The sequence below is a fragment of the Bombyx mandarina genome, chromosome 05 (genome assembly GCF_030267445.1).
Source record: "Bombyx mandarina strain Sakado chromosome 05, ASM3026744v2".
NCBI lineage: Eukaryota > Metazoa > Arthropoda > Insecta > Lepidoptera > Bombycidae > Bombyx > Bombyx mandarina.
The window spans coordinates 9,142,012-9,161,919 of record NC_143212.1 but is presented as its reverse complement, the minus strand read 5'-3'; the positions used below and the strand labels follow the sequence as shown (position 1 = coordinate 9,161,919).

The following is a 19,908-nucleotide window of genomic DNA, read 5'->3' as shown; positions in this document are numbered from 1 at the left end:
AAAACTAAATATTCCGACTCTAATTATGAAAGTCGCCTTTATGATAACAATACTTACAGTAACGTCTTTAGCTTCACAATCAATACCACCAGCTAAAATAACTCCAACTCCTGCACCAGCTCCACGCTTGAGTCGAATGTATTGTGTTGTAATTTTAACATCTTTCACAGGTCTAACGATGGCTTGACTACTTAACTCATCTTGACAGCCATTTGTTTTATTAGATGACTTTTCTAGTATCAACTCCTTATCCTTGTTCATTTTTATTTCTTTATGTTTAAAATCAATTTTACTGTTACGATTTTCATCATGCGTATCCAAAATATTTTCAGTTTTGATAACATCAGTTTTACTCTTATCAAGTATAGATTGAGCGACTTTAGTATTACTGTTTTTGTATTGATCAAGTCCAGCCTTCTTAATTTCTTTTATAATTGTTTCAGAAATGAGTTTAGGAGCATCTTCTGATTTCGGACTTTCTAAATTTGCATCATTTTGCTTCGTTTTGTTCGATGAGCTCGAGTTTCGTTTCAATCTCGTTATTTTATATTCAGCTTTCCTTACCCTTAGATTAGCATCGCTGTCACTATCTGAGTCAGTTTCAGCAACAATTTTATTACGTCGTCTGTTTTCACCTTTATTCGATATAGCGCTCACCACTGGCGTGAGCGTAGAAAGGCGTTCAGACGTTTTAAATACTGGACTCGGAGACCTGTCACCAGACTCGTGAGAGAATTTAGCTTCGACAACGGGCGATTTAAGTTTAGCATCTCGTCCACTTCTGCATTTCGCTGAAGCAAGAATATTTCGCCGATTAATTGTATCAATATCGTAGGTCTTCGAAGCTCTTCTTTTATCTGAGTCGGCAACAGAGCTTTCTAGAGAACTGCAACTTGCTTGTGACCCTGATGTTGCTGCAGAACCCGCTGAGGAGCTCAAGGAAACATTGGTGTCTGACGACACGGAACGGCATATATTTCTCTTAACATATTCATCACAAGATCTCTCTAACTGTGTAGGCTTTGTGCCTACATCAGATTTTATTACCGAATAGGTGGAATAAAGTGATATTTTTGGGGATAAACGTGCACCGTCAGATTCTATATTCTCGATTGTATGCATTGGAGAGGAAGCTGAGGATCGATAACTTGACTGAGTCGAGCTCATGGCAGAATCATTATCGCTATCCACAACGTCCGTAGCAGTACACATTTTAATTTCAACATTTTTGAATTCTCTGGCGTAATTGATAACTTCTTTGTAATCCTTTTTCATATAATCTGTAGCGTTTGATAAAGTCCTGGAAATTACTGAAGACGATAAATGGCCGATTCTTATATCAGAATCGAGGGAAGATCTCATTGGATTTAGTGCATTCGATTTTACATTAATTTTATTAAATGCCTCAACTCGCTCGTTGAAATTACGTTCAGGAGTAGATTCTTTAGACAGTGACGAAGGAGTGTATACTTGTAATGATTTTCGTTTGAAGGCTGGCGAATACTTCGGTATGTTGTTCGGTAAAAGGTTAACTTTCCATCTATTGTCATTAAGAGGCACAATCTTTGTACTATTTGTTTTATCCAATTTAGAGCTGTTCGAATTTTTTTCTGATTTCAAATGTAATGATTTTGTAAGAGAATCTTGTACCTTTATTTCTGGCAAATCAACAATTGGGCCGCGGACTTCAGGAATAACTAAGTCCTTTAATTTGGACATTGATTTCTTTCTTTGTTCGATGAGATATTCTAAATTTGATTTATGATTGGACTTATTAACTGTACTGCCATTATCATCACTAACGCTGCGCGCATGATATATATTTTTTGCAAATGATGTTTCCGGCTTAGATGATAAAACAGTACTACTTCCATAAAACAATGGCTTATTGTTAGCTTGGAGGGGCTTCATGTTCATGTTCGTCGTGCTATAATTAGAATAGTTCACACTTTCAACACCCCCTAAAACTTCTGGTCTTTCTGTTTGTCTCTTATAAGCACGGGGAGTTTCATCAAGATTGTCTTGTGACTTGGTTAGACGTCTATCCAATGAAGAAACGTCTGAAAAACTGCCAATGTATGAGGTACTGTTCTTTCTCACAGCTAAAGAACTACGCGTTGGAAGGGTACCGCATTTGTCTATTCTTTCTGTAGATGTAGATTTGTCATTTGAAAACATTGCAATTTTATCTTTAACACTGGCTTCACTCCTAGCATCCTGTGATCTCGATGAATACGAGTAGCGTGAACGTGCGCCAGGCCAGCCGGGAGGCAGCCGTGGTGGCAATCGTGAGGGCAAATCTGGAACTTTTTCTACTGCATCGCTCGGAGTTTCAACGCCATCTGGTGGCTGCCTCGGGCATGAAGGAAGTGGCGTTTCGTCGTTAGAAAGACTTTTGTCTTCAGCATCACTTTTATTGGTACGATCTAGAACAAAACGTAAACTTAAAAAATGGACAAATACTTACAGCATAGACTTAATCATATCTCGGTCAGAAAGACTGCTAAGAGCGCAATCACTTTTGCGGTCATTACCGGCACGCAAAGTCGTCTAAGAGCAGCTGGTGCTTATACGTCATTACTTAACACGCATTTACAGCTATTTACTAAAACAAACAAATTAATTACTAAACAATACGGGCCAGATAAATTGACCATTATTACCCGGAAATAAATAAATAAATTGGTTTTTGAGATTTTGTTATATACAGAAATAAAAGGAAATCATGAATTCCATAGTAATTTAAATACAAGAAAATCGACAATGTCATACAATAACTTCATTGTAGCAAGAAGCTATAGGAGTAGAGAATGCATATAAAGCTGTGTTTAAGTGATATAGCTTTAACATGTACCTACTGACCCTTAATGAAAACATGCATTTTAATCGTTTGCATGTTCTGGAAATCCTAAAAAGTCAATTATACTTTCCGTTATTTACAACACGTTCAAAACAATTAGTCATGTTTTGTCTCACTCATATTTGACATTTAAAAAAAGCCACAGTGAGTTCACCAGTACTTAAATATTCTTAAACTGAACTAAAAGACGCGCACTCTCGATTTATGAAGCCTTTTGATATATAAATTAAACAATGATGACAACATTACGTGAATCACCGAGTAGTATCCTATTACTATTGACCAATACATATTAGCCAAGATGGTGCGTCACTTAGACACAATACTTAGTCATTAATATACGGTATAAAATAATTTTGCAAGAAAAAGGGAAAATGCAAGGTTATTCGTTTTAAAACTTTAAAAAAGTATAAGGTTATTACTTACATTGAAACCATTACAACAAAAGAATAATATATTTTTATCAAAACGCAAGGTGCTAGTCTGTATTTGCGTTTCAATTTTAAAAAAAAAATACCTTCTTTTTCTTCTTGAATAGAGTGCAAGCAACGTGAATGGCGGATTCGTATGATACTATATGATTTTGAATCTAAAACTAGCACGTTTTGTGTATACATAACTTCACAAAGTCTACTTAGAGTCTAGACGTCTAAATCGACAAAGAGTGTTTTAGTCTGTTCGCTACAAAAGCGTTACTGTAATGTTCATTTTTCAGACATGGCACGCTTTACTTGTTGCCTATGTTTATACAATTGTTCACAATTTTAGTTGGCATGAATGGCCTTTAAGGCCTTTATAACATTAAGGTTATTTCGTCACTAGATTGAAACAAAGACATTGAATCGATTTATTCAGTTGAGTAAATGTTAATTGAAAGAATTGAAATACTTAACTAGCCTCAAGCTCGAATCTAAAGACAGAGCGGTTCACAATTCCAACACTAAAATAGTATTTTCAATCAATCTCATATCATGACAATTACACAGCCACCTCGTTTACGAAACAAATAATACAGATACTCTGTAGAAATTTAAACCTTCAACTGTACATGTCTCTAAAGTACTTTAAATCGAAATAATATTGAAAAAAAAAAACATTGTTGTTCTTCCGACTTTCTTTGGCTGTGTGTAACATGTTTTTATGCAATTTTTATTTCGGTAAATCAAATAATAAGTATTCATCGACACTAACCGGTTTTATTTGAGTTTTCTTTTTTTTTATTTCAAAATAAAAACTTGAAACATAAACAAGCCAAATACAAAAGGTACACTGATATTTACGACGTGCCTTTGAATATTAATAGACGCAACCTTACACTTGTACATAAGTTCAACGTTGTTTACAGTTTCAATTTACAACAGGAAATGAATTTCGTAACATCCTATTAAATTTCTTACTTGTTATATTAACGAATGCTAGTTATGTAGAACTGTCAATTACAATTGTTAGTTTTATTTTTAACAGGAGACGTACTGACTTGACCGGTGTCTGATGTTAATGAGAGCTAGCTAGCTGCCTTTGATTCTTACGAAAATAATGAAATCGATCGAGTTCAATATTCAAGGTTTACTCATCATCGGTGGTTTCGAGGTAGGCTTCGTTTATATCCGTGATTTTTTTTATTGCCTAGATGTGTGGACAAGCTCACAGCCCACCTGGTGTTAAGTGGTTACTAGAACCCATAGACATCTACAACGTAAATGCGCCACCCACCTTGAGATATAAGTCCTAAGGGTCTCAGTACAATTACAACGGCTGCCCCATCCTTCAAAGCGAAACGCATTACAGCTTCACGGCAGAAATAGGCAGGGTGCAAAGGGTGGTGGTACCTATCCGCGCGGACTCACAAGAGGTCCTACCACCAGTAATTACGCAAATTATAATTTTGCGGGTTTGATTTTTATTACACGATGTTATTCCTTCACCGTGGAAATCAATCGTGAACATTTGTGTGTCAAGTGTGTTTTTTTGTTCTTAACTGCTTTTCTTGCAACTTCATATATTTGAATACTCTAATGCCTTATTTAATACCAGTATGTAACTCAACGTAGCCGTATTATTTTATTGGCGTGACCATGAGTAGAAATAAAGCAAATTACATTAAATATAAAAAAAAGCTTTACTGTTACAATTGAAAATTAAATAAAACAACAAGTAAAAAACCTGTGGTATTAATATAGGTAGTATAAATTTTTGTTGTCTATATTGAACGTCATATCTTTCATGTCAATTCAAGATAACATTTAACAATTTTGTTACTCCTACGAGTATTCGCTTAAAGATTACAAACTTGTGTCAAAGACAAAACAATGGCATAAAGATCACATTAATATACCAGACAAATGTAAATAATGAAACTGAAGAAGAGTTCTAGTTCTACTCACTAGTTCAAAATTTACCTAACAGCGCGCTACGCAGATGAGATAAGTTGAAATACAACTTTGCCGCCAAAGAACTCATGCAAATGGAAACGGAATGGATATTTTGTAACAAGATTCGCGGTCTATCGATGGATGCAAATTTAAGTGGTGTCTGAATATCAAAAAAATATCCATACATGAAAACAACTCGGGAGAGGCATTGATATACAAGATCTTTACCTCTCCAATTATTATCTAGGTCTGTATTCAAGCAAAACTCTTTGCAGGTGTTTCGTGTTTTTTCCAGTTTTTAGTGAACCTGACTGAATACAACAGTGTTTGATTCCCGGTCAAGTTTCTTTGTCAAAGCTAATCACTTGACTTACAGAATCTCGTCTCTTTTAAGTGTGTGCATTTTATATGCTCAAAACATTTTAATTTTTAAATAGTTTTCATCGTGAGACCTCAACTATACTTGAGAGCTTAGAACTTATCTCAAGGTGGGTGGCGCAGTTACGTCGTAAATGTCTATGGGCTCCAGTAACCACTTAACACAAGGTGGGCTGTGAGCTCGTTCACCCATCTAAGAAATAAAAAAAATAGAAACATCTGTAAATTTCATGAAATCGGTACAGTATGCATATTTCATCTTAGAAACTTGTTGTCAAAATGGAGGTCACACACATAAGGAAGCTAAGAAGTTTTCGCGAAAAGGTCAAAATCCACGTGGTTTTGCAATCTCATGTCTGTAATAATTTGAAAAATATAATAATATGTAACAGTCCTGAGCATAATACTCATAGCATATTTAATAAATTAAGCCATTTAAGCCAGTGTTACTTGTTGATGCAAATCTCTGCCTTGAAGCCCTTAAGAGTTCATTAGTCAAAATCCGCTGTATACCTTAGTGTATACATCTTAGTGTGTATATCAATAATCCTTTTTTTTTTGCAAAGTAGGGCTCCTGTGACTTCTTCACATTAAATAAGTTAAAAGCTCATCCGCTAACCTCCCCAATTATACAATCTATTTTTCATTCAAACACCCTAGAAATTTGAAAAATGTTAGCATTTGCTATAATAATTTGTGACAATTTCTTATTGGAGTTCAACACTACAAATAATTTAATCAAGATTTAATACACACCGTCAAGTAGCATGAAACGCCGAGGTAACTTCTTTGTCTCCAACATTGTAACACGAATGAGTCTGTGATATATATTTTAATATGTGGCCTCACAAAATCTCGTTCACTTTCAATTATAAACAAATTCCTATAATACTTAAATCGTCTTTATTCTGAAATCGTTTACTTTCATCGCGGAGGTAATAAATAGAGCTCCTGAAATGCACGTATTAGCATTTAACCGGCATTAAAGTAAATCAAAGTTAGTGTTCAGTAGCAAAACAAATTACGTGTCGCAGACAGAGAAAAGAAGATCAAACTAAGAATGCGGAACGTGTCCATTAACTACCAAAATAACAGTTATTTTACATAGGGCGGTGCGTACGGTGTGCGCCCACGGCGGTCTACGATCGGAGACCGGCGAGCGCGGAGCCGCCGCGGCGGGGCGCGATGCACTGACTCTCCGTGGACTTGCAGAAATTTGCAGCGTCGCCGCCCTTGACGGGGGCGTTGCTCCGAACCAGGGACGAGCACAGAGCTGCGCACGCGACGCTCCCCTTCGTCCTAACGCCATCGACGACCGACCCGCCTCGAAGGCCGTTTCGGACTCGTCCTTGTTAGAAACTATTGCGACTACCACGGCTGACAGTGAACACGAAATACACCACAATCAAGACCCCCAAGAAACCTCACTAAACGCACATTTTCAATTTTATTACTAAAATTAAACACCTTTGCTACAAAGTTCAATTTGTAGCTGATTAGTAACATCACCAACACGGCGGTAACCCTATGAACGACAACAAAAAGACAACTAACATACAAAGGCTTCGAAACAAATGAATTCAAAATATATTTAAAAATATCTAATTTAACAAATTGAACGTTTTTGTAATAACAATTAAATGATTAACCAATTAAATTTTTCGACACGACTGCACTACACTATAGCTTGGTGCGTTTCAAGGACGGATATAAATTGCATCGATTCAGATCTCGTAAACACGCTTTCATTTCATATTTGCGGTGAAAGAACGTGCGGCGTCGCGGAATGCGCCTTGTGGGTATACGGGAGTGACGTGGTCGTGTCCGCAGGAGGCTGGAATGCTGCCTGTACCCTCCGCGACCACCGCCCCCCACAATCCGGACGCGGCCTTTAAACCGCTCCAACGTGTTTGCAGTTGTTTGCACATTTTTTTACATTCCTCTCCTTTATTAAGCCCTACTGCAATACCTAGTCTGGTATGACCATAAAAATAGCTATAGAATAGGTACATTAGGTGACTAGGTGGGAAAATGTTACTTTATTAATTAGACTTAAACGTTTTCGGTGCTGTCGTCATACACAATGGTCAATAAAAGCCAGATTTGGATGGATAAAACCAAGGAGATAAACAAAGTCTGAAATATAATACAATTGAGACTGTTTTATTCATCGGCCGAGACTAACTTTAAAATAGATAAGTAAAAGAAAGTGCAATCGATTTCACTTTCAAAACTAAATTAACTTTCTCCAGTGACATGTCTTACATAATTTGAACAAAACACGATAGCACAACCTCAACGATTATGCTTTCAAAGGTCGATGTAATTAATTCAAAAAATCCACCAGCCTCCCGTTACAAACTACGTTTTCAATTACGTTTGGAGGCTGCGACGTGGCCAAGCACAATCGCGGAAACGACGAAGACAGAACTTTAATTATAATCTGATCCGGTTCATTCATCCGTTGAAAATATTGCACGTGTAATTTGAACAAGTCTTACGAGTACATGTTTTTAAAAATGTCTGAGAAATACAAGGACTCCGCTGCTACTTTTTGTTTATATTACAACGCACAGTGAATGGCTCTCAAGTCGGTACGAAAATAAATGTGTAGGTAACAGAAATAAAACAATTCCGTGGCGGTATGCGAGCAACCTGACTCCGCGAAACAGGGCAGGGCACGCCCTGGAATTCGCTAAACGTTACGACTCCTTTCTTCGAGGTATTTAGCAAATTACGACTCAAAAGTCATTCGCGTAAGATCTTTACTTAATTACAATACTATTTGTTCCAGTCTCGGACCTCTTTTGAGACTTTAAGTGTACAGAATCTGAAGACACCGTAATAATTAGGGTTTCAGATTTTATTTTTAATCTGTTCTACAATACCTATTAATGACAACAATAAGTTTGAAATAAATTATTGTGAAGTCGTTTAGTAATGATTAAAAAAACCACCTATCGTGTATTCGATTTTAAAACGATTTAAATGAACTAAAAAAATAAATAATAATAATAAACATGCCTTTATTATTGTATCTCATACACCAATATCATAAGTTCACATCGGCTACAAACACTCAAATAGTATTGAACCTCTGGGACTAAAGTTATAACAATATAATTTTATCAAATACATATTTCTGTAAGATATAGGTATACACACATGTATATAAGATATATACGTAATTTCTACGACAAGTGTCTTCAAATAGTATTTTCATACACGCAAATGGGAACTCAATTTATGTTGGTTATATAATGATTTTGTTTTTTTTTTCTGTGAGATGATTATTTAACGCGGCACAATCACAGCCACGCGATATTAAAGCAGAACCCACAATCACCAAATCACCCATCATAAGACATGAGACTATTGCACTGTATAACTGCTTCTTACCCTTCTGATCGGAACACGATTTTCAGCAGATGTAGACAGGACGGTTGCACCTATCAGTGGGCGAAGAAAATTCATTTTAGTGATTCCCGTTCAATATTCAGAGGAACAAAAATAGATTAACAGACCCATAACAAAATCTGTCATCGGCAGTTAGCGGTACCTAAAAACCATTTAACTTTTTTGTGAATATATAATACCTTCAACACAGACAGACTTCCGTTGCAATAATACAATACTAATAGTCGATAGTAATATTATGTGCTTAGATATAGGTATTGCAGATTTTTAAACGAAATATTATACCATCAGTTTTAGTCGAATACAAAATCTCATAATTATTTAAAAAGAATAAAAACTGTAAGTAGCAAAGCATTCCTTACTTGATGTATAATCGAAATTGTTGACTATTGAGTAAAATGTTAGCTAATGTAACTGCGTGGGTTTTATTGTGCACGATAAAATACCCGTAAAGCTTAATTTGCTCCGTATGTGATAAAAGTCTAAAAATACTCAACGAAGACTCAAAATTATTACTTTTAGAATTGTAATAAAAATCCTTAATGTATCACGCGTTTTTTTAAATGGTTTCGACTTTCTTTTTTCCATCATTGTATGCCATTGCACAACAACGTTCAGAGGTATGTTTATTACGATATTATTCTTAGACTAATTTGTGCCTTGAATTCGCTTTTTATGTTTGATAATTCCCATACGTGATGTAAACGAATCCACACAAAAAAAAACTTCACTACGCCATGTGCAAAGAATGAGCAGGTGCCGCCAACCGCCCCGCCCGATAGTAACAGTTGCAGGTGCGCTTTAAAAAAAAACTAAACGTGTATTTTTAAATATGCAGCAATATATTTAGATTCCATTATTTTAGAAAAACTAAAGATTAAATTTCTCTAGGAGTTCAATAACTTGAATATTAACGAATTTAAATAAACCAGATATACGACGACTGACTGTTTCGCAACGATTATGCTTAGACGTCACAATCGTTTTGAACCAGTTTTAGAAATTTGAAACACGACACGGAAGAAATCGCATACTAGTAATACATGAAATCAAAGGAAAGAAGTAATTATTCTGTCAAATACGATAAGCTTATTCTATCGAATAAGACAAAATAATTTTGCAGCTAGGAGATTGTCATTTTCACATAAGCTCTTGTATAGTTCATGGAATCGAAAACTGGAATTCATTCAATCATTCATGATTGGCTAATTTAATTATGACGCCGTAAAATATAATAGTAAAATATAAACTAAGCAATTTGCAATACCCGAATGCCCATAGAAGACATTACAGTGCAGTAGATACACGAAGTATTGGAAATGCACAGTACAATAGCACTTTCGAACATAAAATTTTATTATCGCGCTTTCAATTTACTAGGATTAGGTTGTGGAGTTTTTAATACATAAACTAATCGAAACAGAATATCGCTTGAGAATAACGTAGTACAAGCTCCAAGTTCAAAACTAAGCTGACACCATGATGATGTTACATAGATAATTTTTGCATAGATGACTGAATGAGCCGTACTATCCACTTAGTGTTAAGTGATTACAGAATCCCATGAGCATTATAACGTGAACATCGTTACTTATCTTGAAATATGAGGTCTAAATTTCAACTGTATAGTATAACGGTTATACTACCCTACCCTTCAAACTACTAATACTGCTAATACTTACCCTACAAACTACTAATATTAATACTGGTTCGCGGCAGAAATAGGCAGGGTGGTGGTGTGATCACGCGAAAAATAGACAGAAAAATTACATGGATAAAACTTTATTGTTATTGGAACACAAATGATTGCTGCTCCAACATATACTTTGGCCTAACATGATTAAATTCTTTATTCGAATTCATTTATTTCGGTAATAGTTTCTTTTAGTTTTACTGTAGTTTTACATTACAACATCTCCATTTACGATGCCCAGGAAAAGTGTACTACGGAACTTAATGCCGTTAAGAAAAAAAAAATAAAAAGTGATAAAAAGGAAAAAATGACATTCAGACAGTCACAATGTGGATACCAGAATTTTATTCCTTTTGTTAGAGCTTATCAGAATACAAGACACCAAGAAAATTATAAGTCAAACGAAGAAACAGCGAAAGAAAATCACCCAAATATAAGAGCAGAATCAAAAAACATACCGACGATTTTTTTTATATGTGAATTTTAGTGTATGCCATATTAGCATAAAGGCTTAATTATAATTGTGAGTTTTAAATATAATAAATATTTGACTAGTTAAAGATAGCTTTTCTTTTTATTGCTTAGATGGGTGGACGAGCTCACAGCCCTCCTGATGTTAAGTGATTACTGGAGCCCATGATAGACATCTACAACGTAAATGCGCCAACCACCTTGAGATATAAGTTCTGAGGCGTCAGTATAGTTACAACGGCTGCCCCACCCTTCAAACCAAAACGCATTACTACTACATTCACGGCAGAAATAGGTTAGGTGGTAATCTAAAGTGGGCTACAATTTTTATATATGCTTAGATACATGAGTATACAAAAAAGCAGTAGACATGAATAACAATAATCTTAACGTTTGAAGCCTACATCAGATTCAAAAGGAATGCTAAACGGTAATGGTGTCTTTATCTTAGATTTAAATGATATAAATGGTAAAATTTAAGTCGCGGTGGTCACAATACGTTCCTGAATAGTAAACCCACAAGCATTAATGACATTATGTTTAGACAACGAGCAAACAAGCATTGATATGACAGCAAAATTTCGATTTACAATTTTTACTTTTAGATCCGATGGAATGAAGAAATTATTAATTTTACCTGATAAAATTTACTTCATGGTTGTGGACTTGAAACGATTCACACAAAAAATGCTTACCTCCGCGATAACAGCTACGTATTTCCCAATGTTCCGAACGAGTACACCCACAAAAGAGCACGTTTCAAGTCTTCAAAAAAAGACTAATCGTGTTGTAAACTAAATGAATGTACATCGTAACTCCAGTACACGTACTGGATCGTTTTGTATGCCGAAGCGTTCTCCGGTTATTTGCTTGTTGCATTTTTCTATGTGTATCTTGTTACTTGATCGGCATTCGTTAGCGACACGTTGCATTTCATTATTATCGCGCATAAATAAATATAATTTATCATTATGATTGATTAAATTTCAATAATTTTATTACACAATTTTAATTTCAACAATGCGATCACAACAATAATTATGATTACTACAAGAACATATGCACGTTGTTAATTTTTAATATTTTAATACTTTCTGTTGACTACAAGTTAGTTAATAATGTAAACAATAATTTGAATTGAGTTTTGGCTTCATAAGCTAATGCAGAGAATTAAATTCAGTGTTTTTCGTTATCTGTAATGCGGTAATGGACATCAAAAACTTAGTCGCCAAAGCCGGCGTTCTTTGAAAATGGCTATTTGACAAAATATTACATTTTATTCATTAATTAAATATACTTTTACCGTTTGATCTCATATTTTAAATATTAGAAAACAGGAAATTTCAGTAATAAATGATAATAATGATGAATAATAAAAAGTTTCGCTACTATCGAAAATTTGATTCTCCTATTCAACGATGAATCTTAACTTTATTTATTTTTTTGCATACCTGGTAACCTCTAGGGGCTATGCCAGGTTGACCTAGCATGTAGGCGAGCTCATGGGGCTCACTCTTTTTATCTTGCTAACACTAGCCCTTGCTAGGCTTGCAGTGCTTCGCTGAATCTACCACCGGGTCGGAATCGCAACCCACTGAGAAGATCCGGCCAGAAACTAACTCAGTGGGCTGTGTTTGTGAGTTAATTTTCACGACGAACCATTCATCTCATTCGACAGGTTCGACGAGAACGGTGACCGGTGTTTAGTGCCTATAGAAGCACCGATAGTGGATCAGGAGGATCCGAAGTTACGTGTATTGAATCTTAATAAACTACCATACCATGTAGAATTAAATTTTTAGTTTTTTTTATAGAGAGAGATTTTATATATTCATGTAATATGCACAATAAAAATCATGATTAAACAACTAAATACTGATGGTGTATTTTGTTTACTTCTACCCGCATATCTGCAATATATTTTTTAGTTTATATAATATTTTATAGGTGATATAATTTTAGGCAATTCAAACACATTGTATTATTTATTACATACATACATTGTATTATTTATTATATTTGCTATTTTATAAGATGTTTTTTTCTGGTGTGAATGATATTAATATTTTATAAAAAAAATTAACGTTTATAGTTAACAATTTTCAGACCTAAACTTAAAATTGACCAATACTTTTTGAGCTTACCCAATGAGACCAATTGAGAATCAGCTGACAGTCAAGGTCAACGGTCTCGTAGGAGACTGGGAGGGCATCCATCAACTATCTAAATCCGCTTTAGAATACGTATATAAACTTTCTAAAAGAGTAAGTTCAGTTCTCAGTTCTGTTCAGTTTTGGTGCTTAGCTTATCAAATTTATTTATTTTCATTTGCGTTGAGCTAGTTTATTATTAATTACTGTCTAACCCTAAAAGTCCGGTAAGAAAGGAACTATTAGTAGCCAAAAAGTTTCGACTTTGCGAATTCTTCTCTTTGCTCCTCGTATAAGAAACCTGAATTATTCAGACTTTCTATTGTGTGGAAGTATACAAGTATATTCCACCGTCATGCCTATTTCTGGTACGAAGTATTCCGTTCCAGTTCGAAAAGTGCGACAGCCACTGGACATTACAATTGAAACTTTGAACTCATTTCGCAAGCTAGGCGACATCATTCAATTCATGATGTCTATGTTGTACACTAACCGACCGCACTAGGAGGATCGCGGACTTCTGTGCCCATCTACACCAATAAAGTAAGTGCAATATAAAAACAAACAAAAAACACGCTTAAATAGAAAACCGAACTAACACATAGTCACATCTTTTTTTAAATTCTCTTGATACTGGTAATATTAAAACGATGTTATAAAATTATTGTATTGTCACCGGTTCTTCCAAATTTTCAAGTTAAACGAAAGTCTTAGAGTATACGAAAATGACATTCAAAGATTCATACAAACAATCATAAATACATACATAGGAAGCTAATAAAAGGGAGTTAAAAATACACAAAAATTTGTAATATTTTGTGCTTTCCTTTTAATTGCATTTTATATTGTCTTATTGTCGTTAATATTGGGTAGGTGCAGTTGTCGTTGAAAATCTCAACAAATTTGGATATCAAAAATAATGACTTACCTTCCCAAAAGGTTCTTTCAAACGACGATTTTCGCTCTTTTGTCTCCAGGACGACTATTGGTTTGCTGCAACAAAATGATTTTATGTTACTATTACATACGTCAAAGTGTGTTTGTTTTTCCTTTTTATTTTTATCTTAGTGTTTTTCGTATATTAATGTACTAGCTTTACTTCGGTAACCTCACCTGAATGGACTAAACTTTACATCAGCTCAACAGTGAGATGAAAGATAACCTATATTCTTTCCCAACACTCAAACTATTTCCATACTAAATTTCGTCCAAATCGGCTTAGTAGTTTGGGCGTGAACAAGCAACAAACAGATAGCTTCTTTCGTATTTTTAGTATGAATTGCTCTTCTTGTTTATGATAGACTGTTTTTAAATTGTAGCAAGTCGCAGGTGGTTATCGTAGCTCCTATTGTTGATGAGTCTATGCTCTTATTTCAATATTTATCAAATTTAACTTTCTAAATCTATAATAATAATAAAAGCCTTTTTTCAGACGCAAAAAGGATATTTAAAAATAATAAACTTAATAATTTATGACATCGACAAGTTCGTCTATTTGTCCAACTTTGGAAAAGGCCTCCTCCATTTCTTTCCACTCTGCTCGGCTTAGAGCTTTTCTTTTCCTTAGTTTTCCTGCTATTGACTTTATCTCGTCTTACCACTTCCGAATATGTCTGCCTCGTTTCCTTTTTCTGTTTCTAGGGTACCAAAACACTATGGTTTTATTCCATTTTTGGACATCTCTTATTGTATGTCTATTGTCATTGCCATTTTAGTTTCCGCATTCAAGTTGAAACATTTTGTATATTAGTGCGACCTTTAATGACTTTGTTTCGTACTCTGTCTGATTTTTTTTACTAAATAAAGACTAAATCTATCTTATATCAATAAAATACTTCAAAAACTGGTATTAAAATGAGCGTTTATAGATCAAAAGCCTTAAGAACTAAACTTGAATCCGTGTCATAGTGAATTTAGCAGACAGTAGATCCAAATCTTATGCTTTTGTGAGAAATATAATAACATTTTGTTCTAATATATTTAATTCCCAAGCACTTAAGTGCTGATTTCGTTGATAGTTACCATATCGCAACACTAAACTCAATACAAGACACGTTCACGTACAGTCGTTCTTGTTTCAGTCACGCTACAAAAAGTCTGAGGTATTCATGCACTGCAGGTACAATGTAAATCAGTTATGAAATATTTCATAACAAAATAAGCAGTCAAGTGAAAAACGATTAATATTATATCGTAACCGTCAGTGTGCACACTTTAGAGGCCTCGTTTGCAGTTAAAGTGATTTACCGCAATTCAGTATAAGTGACCAATTTCTGTAATGTCAATAATTAGCGACTGACGGATGGTGGACGCTCACCGTCTTCTGTACTCGCCGCCTTTATCCATTCATTATATGACACTGTCGACATTTTATATGTGCCGATATAACGTTAAAAAAATTGCTTAATTTAATGAAAATCTCACTTTTACTTGATTAGTTCAAAGAAAACGCAAATTTAGTCTAAATTATTAAATCTATAAATAAAAACACTGATATTCATAAAAATTTCGCCAATCATTTAAGATTTGATAATTCGTTTCCAAAACATTCAATAACACAATAACATCTAGAACAGGTTATCTGAAGCATTTATCGAAATGTCAGGGTCCACGCGACGATGACGCTTAGAATGCCAATAAGTATTGATCTAAAATCGACGCGACTCGACACAGAATTGTTCTGAATTCTAAATACCTGATTAATAAATAGCAAACGTAGCTCAAGGCGAATCGCGTTTAATAAACTAGAGCAATCAGCAGCAGAGATATTTTAATTACGATAAAGTGTCTCACGTGTCATCTACATAGAGAAAATTCTGAGCAACTAGCGAAAGGCAAAGACCGAACCTAGGCTAGGCCAACAACGTCGTGACTCCCCACCCGCCCCCCGTCCCAGGTCACTCCGGCGCAACTCGAGCGCCCCCGCTAGCTAGCCGCAAAGCCTTCACGTCAATAAGCTTAAAATATCGAAGCACATTAAATATTACTAGAGGTGCCGCAGTAGTTGAAATTCGACTATAATCAATTGGAATTGTAAGTTTGTACACTATTATGATTGTATTTTATACTTCTATAATCACAAATTTCGCTTAGGCTACACTATAAAAGAATATTAATAAAGACAAACAATATTTAATCTATTCTCAATTTGATCACAGACGTTAAGAACAAAAGTTTGACAATAAATAGTATGCATGCGTGTGTGCGTCAAATACATGGTATGTAGTGTGTGTAATGTTTTCTTTATTGATTTAATGCATCTTTTATGCATTATTTAAAAAAATTATTAGCATTGTGCACTTCTTCTCTATATTCTCTATAAGTGTGGAAAATTTCATACTCCTCGGTCAGCGCAATTTTCGTAAAAAGGGATACAAAGTTTTTGCTTCACGTATTAATATATAGATAATATAGTTTCCGTGTATAATAGAAATACACCATCATAATAATATATGATAATTAAAGAACATTAAAATACGAAACTCCTGTAGTTTCTGACCTTAGAACCTAGACAATGAAAATGATCGAAATTGATCATAATCATTTTACTTTTAATAACTTTTCCATAAATGTTAATAAAAAAATAGAGTTCTCGTCAATAGCAGAAAAAGGAAACAATAAAAATCGTAATTAATACTAATGATACGAAAAAGTTATGAATAGATCGAATCGCAGTAATTAACAAACAATATAAATTAACAAACCGGAAATACCTAGTTATATTGCGAATAAACTTTGTAAATATTAAAAAAAACGCGGAACATAAAAAGTAACTCAAACCATGTCGCTCAAGTAACTTTTCTAATAACAATTACGTGTAATTCATCACAAATGTATTACTGTAATGTCTCAGTTTAAAAACAAGAATTTAGCCGAGTTTCGAGACCGTGTCATCAAACAAAACGCTGACCAATTAAATTACGAACGTAAAAACTTTTACAGCGCGCGTGGGCCGCTGGATTATAAAGTTATAATAAGAAAAAGTATCATTGCGAACACTGCCTTAGGGTTAGCAAGAACAGAACACACTCAGGGACTCGATACCGTTATATACTGGCGACACTTCGTGGAATCGCCGCGGCAACCTCCACTTAATTATCTCCCGCACTAACACCTTAAAAGTCAACTGGAATAGCTACGTACGTACACTCAATAAACAGAAGCTTCAGTTAAGGGCAATTCATATGAAATATTAAAACAACTGTTTACATATCGATGCCACGGAGCTTAATAATTTAAGGTAAAAAAAATTGAAAGAGATAATTTTGGAAACGTTAACATTATGGGAAATCTTAGTCATTACTAAACTATTTCAAAGAAACGCTTCGATTCTTAACAAAAGGCAGTGCAAAACAACACCTCTGTAATAACAAAGAATACGTGTAATAATACATTGTTCGAATAAATTTTACTAACGTGGCGTATTTTATCATCTTGTACCCACAAAAGAATAAGCGCGCGTTTACGCCCTAATTATTAGAGTCCAGTTCCAGTTGAACATATATTTAGGTTGAGAAGACTTTAATAGGTATGCTATTTATATTGAAATTATCCACCAGCCCTTGTAAAACATGTAGGCCATGATCGCATTAAGTCAGTCAAACCATTATGAAGAGGCAAACCAAAAACATTCCAATATAAAGAACCTTTAAGAAAAATATCATCAAAATTATAATGCAATTTTAAGTTTTTATTTTTTAAAGACTGACGCTAATTAGCTCTCTGACCATCTGACTTTAAAGAGTTATGTGAGTCCATAGACATCGCAATGTGAATGTCGCCGCCCACCTTGAGGCTTGAGATGGAAGTTTCGATTGTATTGTTTAACCACTGTACCACACTTCAAACCGGAACCGCCTAACTGCCCGTGGGGTTAGACAATATGACCTGCCTGCATTATTTACGCACATTTTTTAACTACGCATATTTTAATTTTTAAGACCTTTTTTTAACCAGGTTTCGGTAAGTTAAAACTATAACGAACAAAATATTCGAATTGTGATTTTTTTTTTCAATTCAGGATAAATATCACAGTGTCCCGAAAACACTGCATTCAAGTGAATTACTAGTTGAAGAGTCCCTTTAGAAACGCCACAGCTAACAAGTCGATAAATGGAGAGTGGGAGACGAGCGTGCGAACAGGGTCGAACAAAGCATTGTATCCGCGGGCGACATAACATCACTTGCAGATATGTCCTACATACATACATAAACAAACGTAGCTTATATGTTACCGACAAGATCAAGGCACTCTCCTTCAGCGTTTCCGCCTCTCGACTACGAAATTCTCGACATTCCCTGAATCTTTGACAATCACAGTCGTTAAATACGGTCCCGTAATTATTATAATCTTGTAATCAACACGCAGCTTAATGCGAATTCGCGTCCAGATGCTAAATACTGCTAATGGTTCATAATTGTATTTTGCGGGACAAAGCGCTTAACGAAATTGTTTTTGATTCCATAATGGTCAGTTATTTCTGTACTTTATTAAGTGAATGCACATTGTACGTTTGATATTTCAATTTCAACATTTTTTTTATCATGAAACATGACCGATTACGCACACGCTCCAAAATAGACTTATTTGTTTATCAATCGACTTAAATTGGTAATCTACACACTGGTGGAGATATGAATGAACAAATTATGTAATACAATGGCTTGAAGGGTAAGACACGTTTTAATTGCCATTGTAACGAGCATATAGCCTAATTAATTTAGTCACCGACGCTCATGAACATGAGCAATATCAGGGGTATAAATACGCAACTACCTACTACCGAGGACACGCATAGGCTATCAAGGACGTAGCGCTCGAGAAACACCGTTGAGGGCAACTTATTCCAAAGCCTGATGGTACGTGGCAAAGAATAACTCTGAAACCGCACTGTGGTTGAACGCGACGGTTCCAGATAGTACGGATGAACTCTGCTCTAATGGGGGGGCGATTGTAAAAAAGAGATTATGGGATAATCTCGTGCACAGAGATTCTGGAATTAGTGGCTCAAGGAATTGGCCGATGCTTAGTATGGAAGTGGTTACTCAATTAAAATCGGCTAGTGATGTGAACCCCGACTTCATTTAATTCCACAAAAGAAGAGCTGCGAACGTTTGTGCCCCAATCAATTCCCAGCCCCGGGTCGAAAGGTCCAGTCTTAAATGACACCTGTTTACTTCGTCACAACTGAAAGAAGATTATTACTGCAAATATTTGTTAACTTAGTAAATTTAGGTATGATCTCTAGATTAATGTAACAAGTATGCCTATTTTACCTTGTTACCTATTTTAAATTGGATTAAAATTAAACAGACATACTTTGATACTTTACAATAATGAACTTGATCGAAAACGTAGCTATAAAAAAAGAACTATAAACCTATTCTCCAAACAGTTAATGATAATAATATGCTAAAGGTAAAGGTTTAAACATAGCAATACGAATGTAACTTACACCTTTTGATTGCAAAACAAACAGTTCAATGTTTTGAGCGTGGGCGTTGAAATATTTAAAGCGGATAAGAATGAGAATTCCGATAGGCCGGACGTGATCGATGCGGTGATTA

General features: G+C 34.9%; 1 protein-coding gene across 1 annotated transcript in view; it reads right to left on the bottom strand.

The window, feature by feature from the left end:
• The window catches only part of bbg (PDZ domain-containing protein big bang), a 42,218-nt gene that overhangs the window by 3,698 nt on the left and 18,612 nt on the right, over positions 1-19,908 (bottom strand). Inside the window, exons 3-4 of the mRNA XM_089727428.1 lie at positions 14,270-14,334; positions 58-2,426 (exon numbers count right to left, since the gene is read on the bottom strand). Coding sequence (XP_089583554.1) covers positions 58-2,426; positions 14,270-14,334 — 2,434 coding nt within the window. The remainder of the gene's footprint in view (positions 1-57; positions 2,427-14,269; positions 14,335-19,908) is intronic.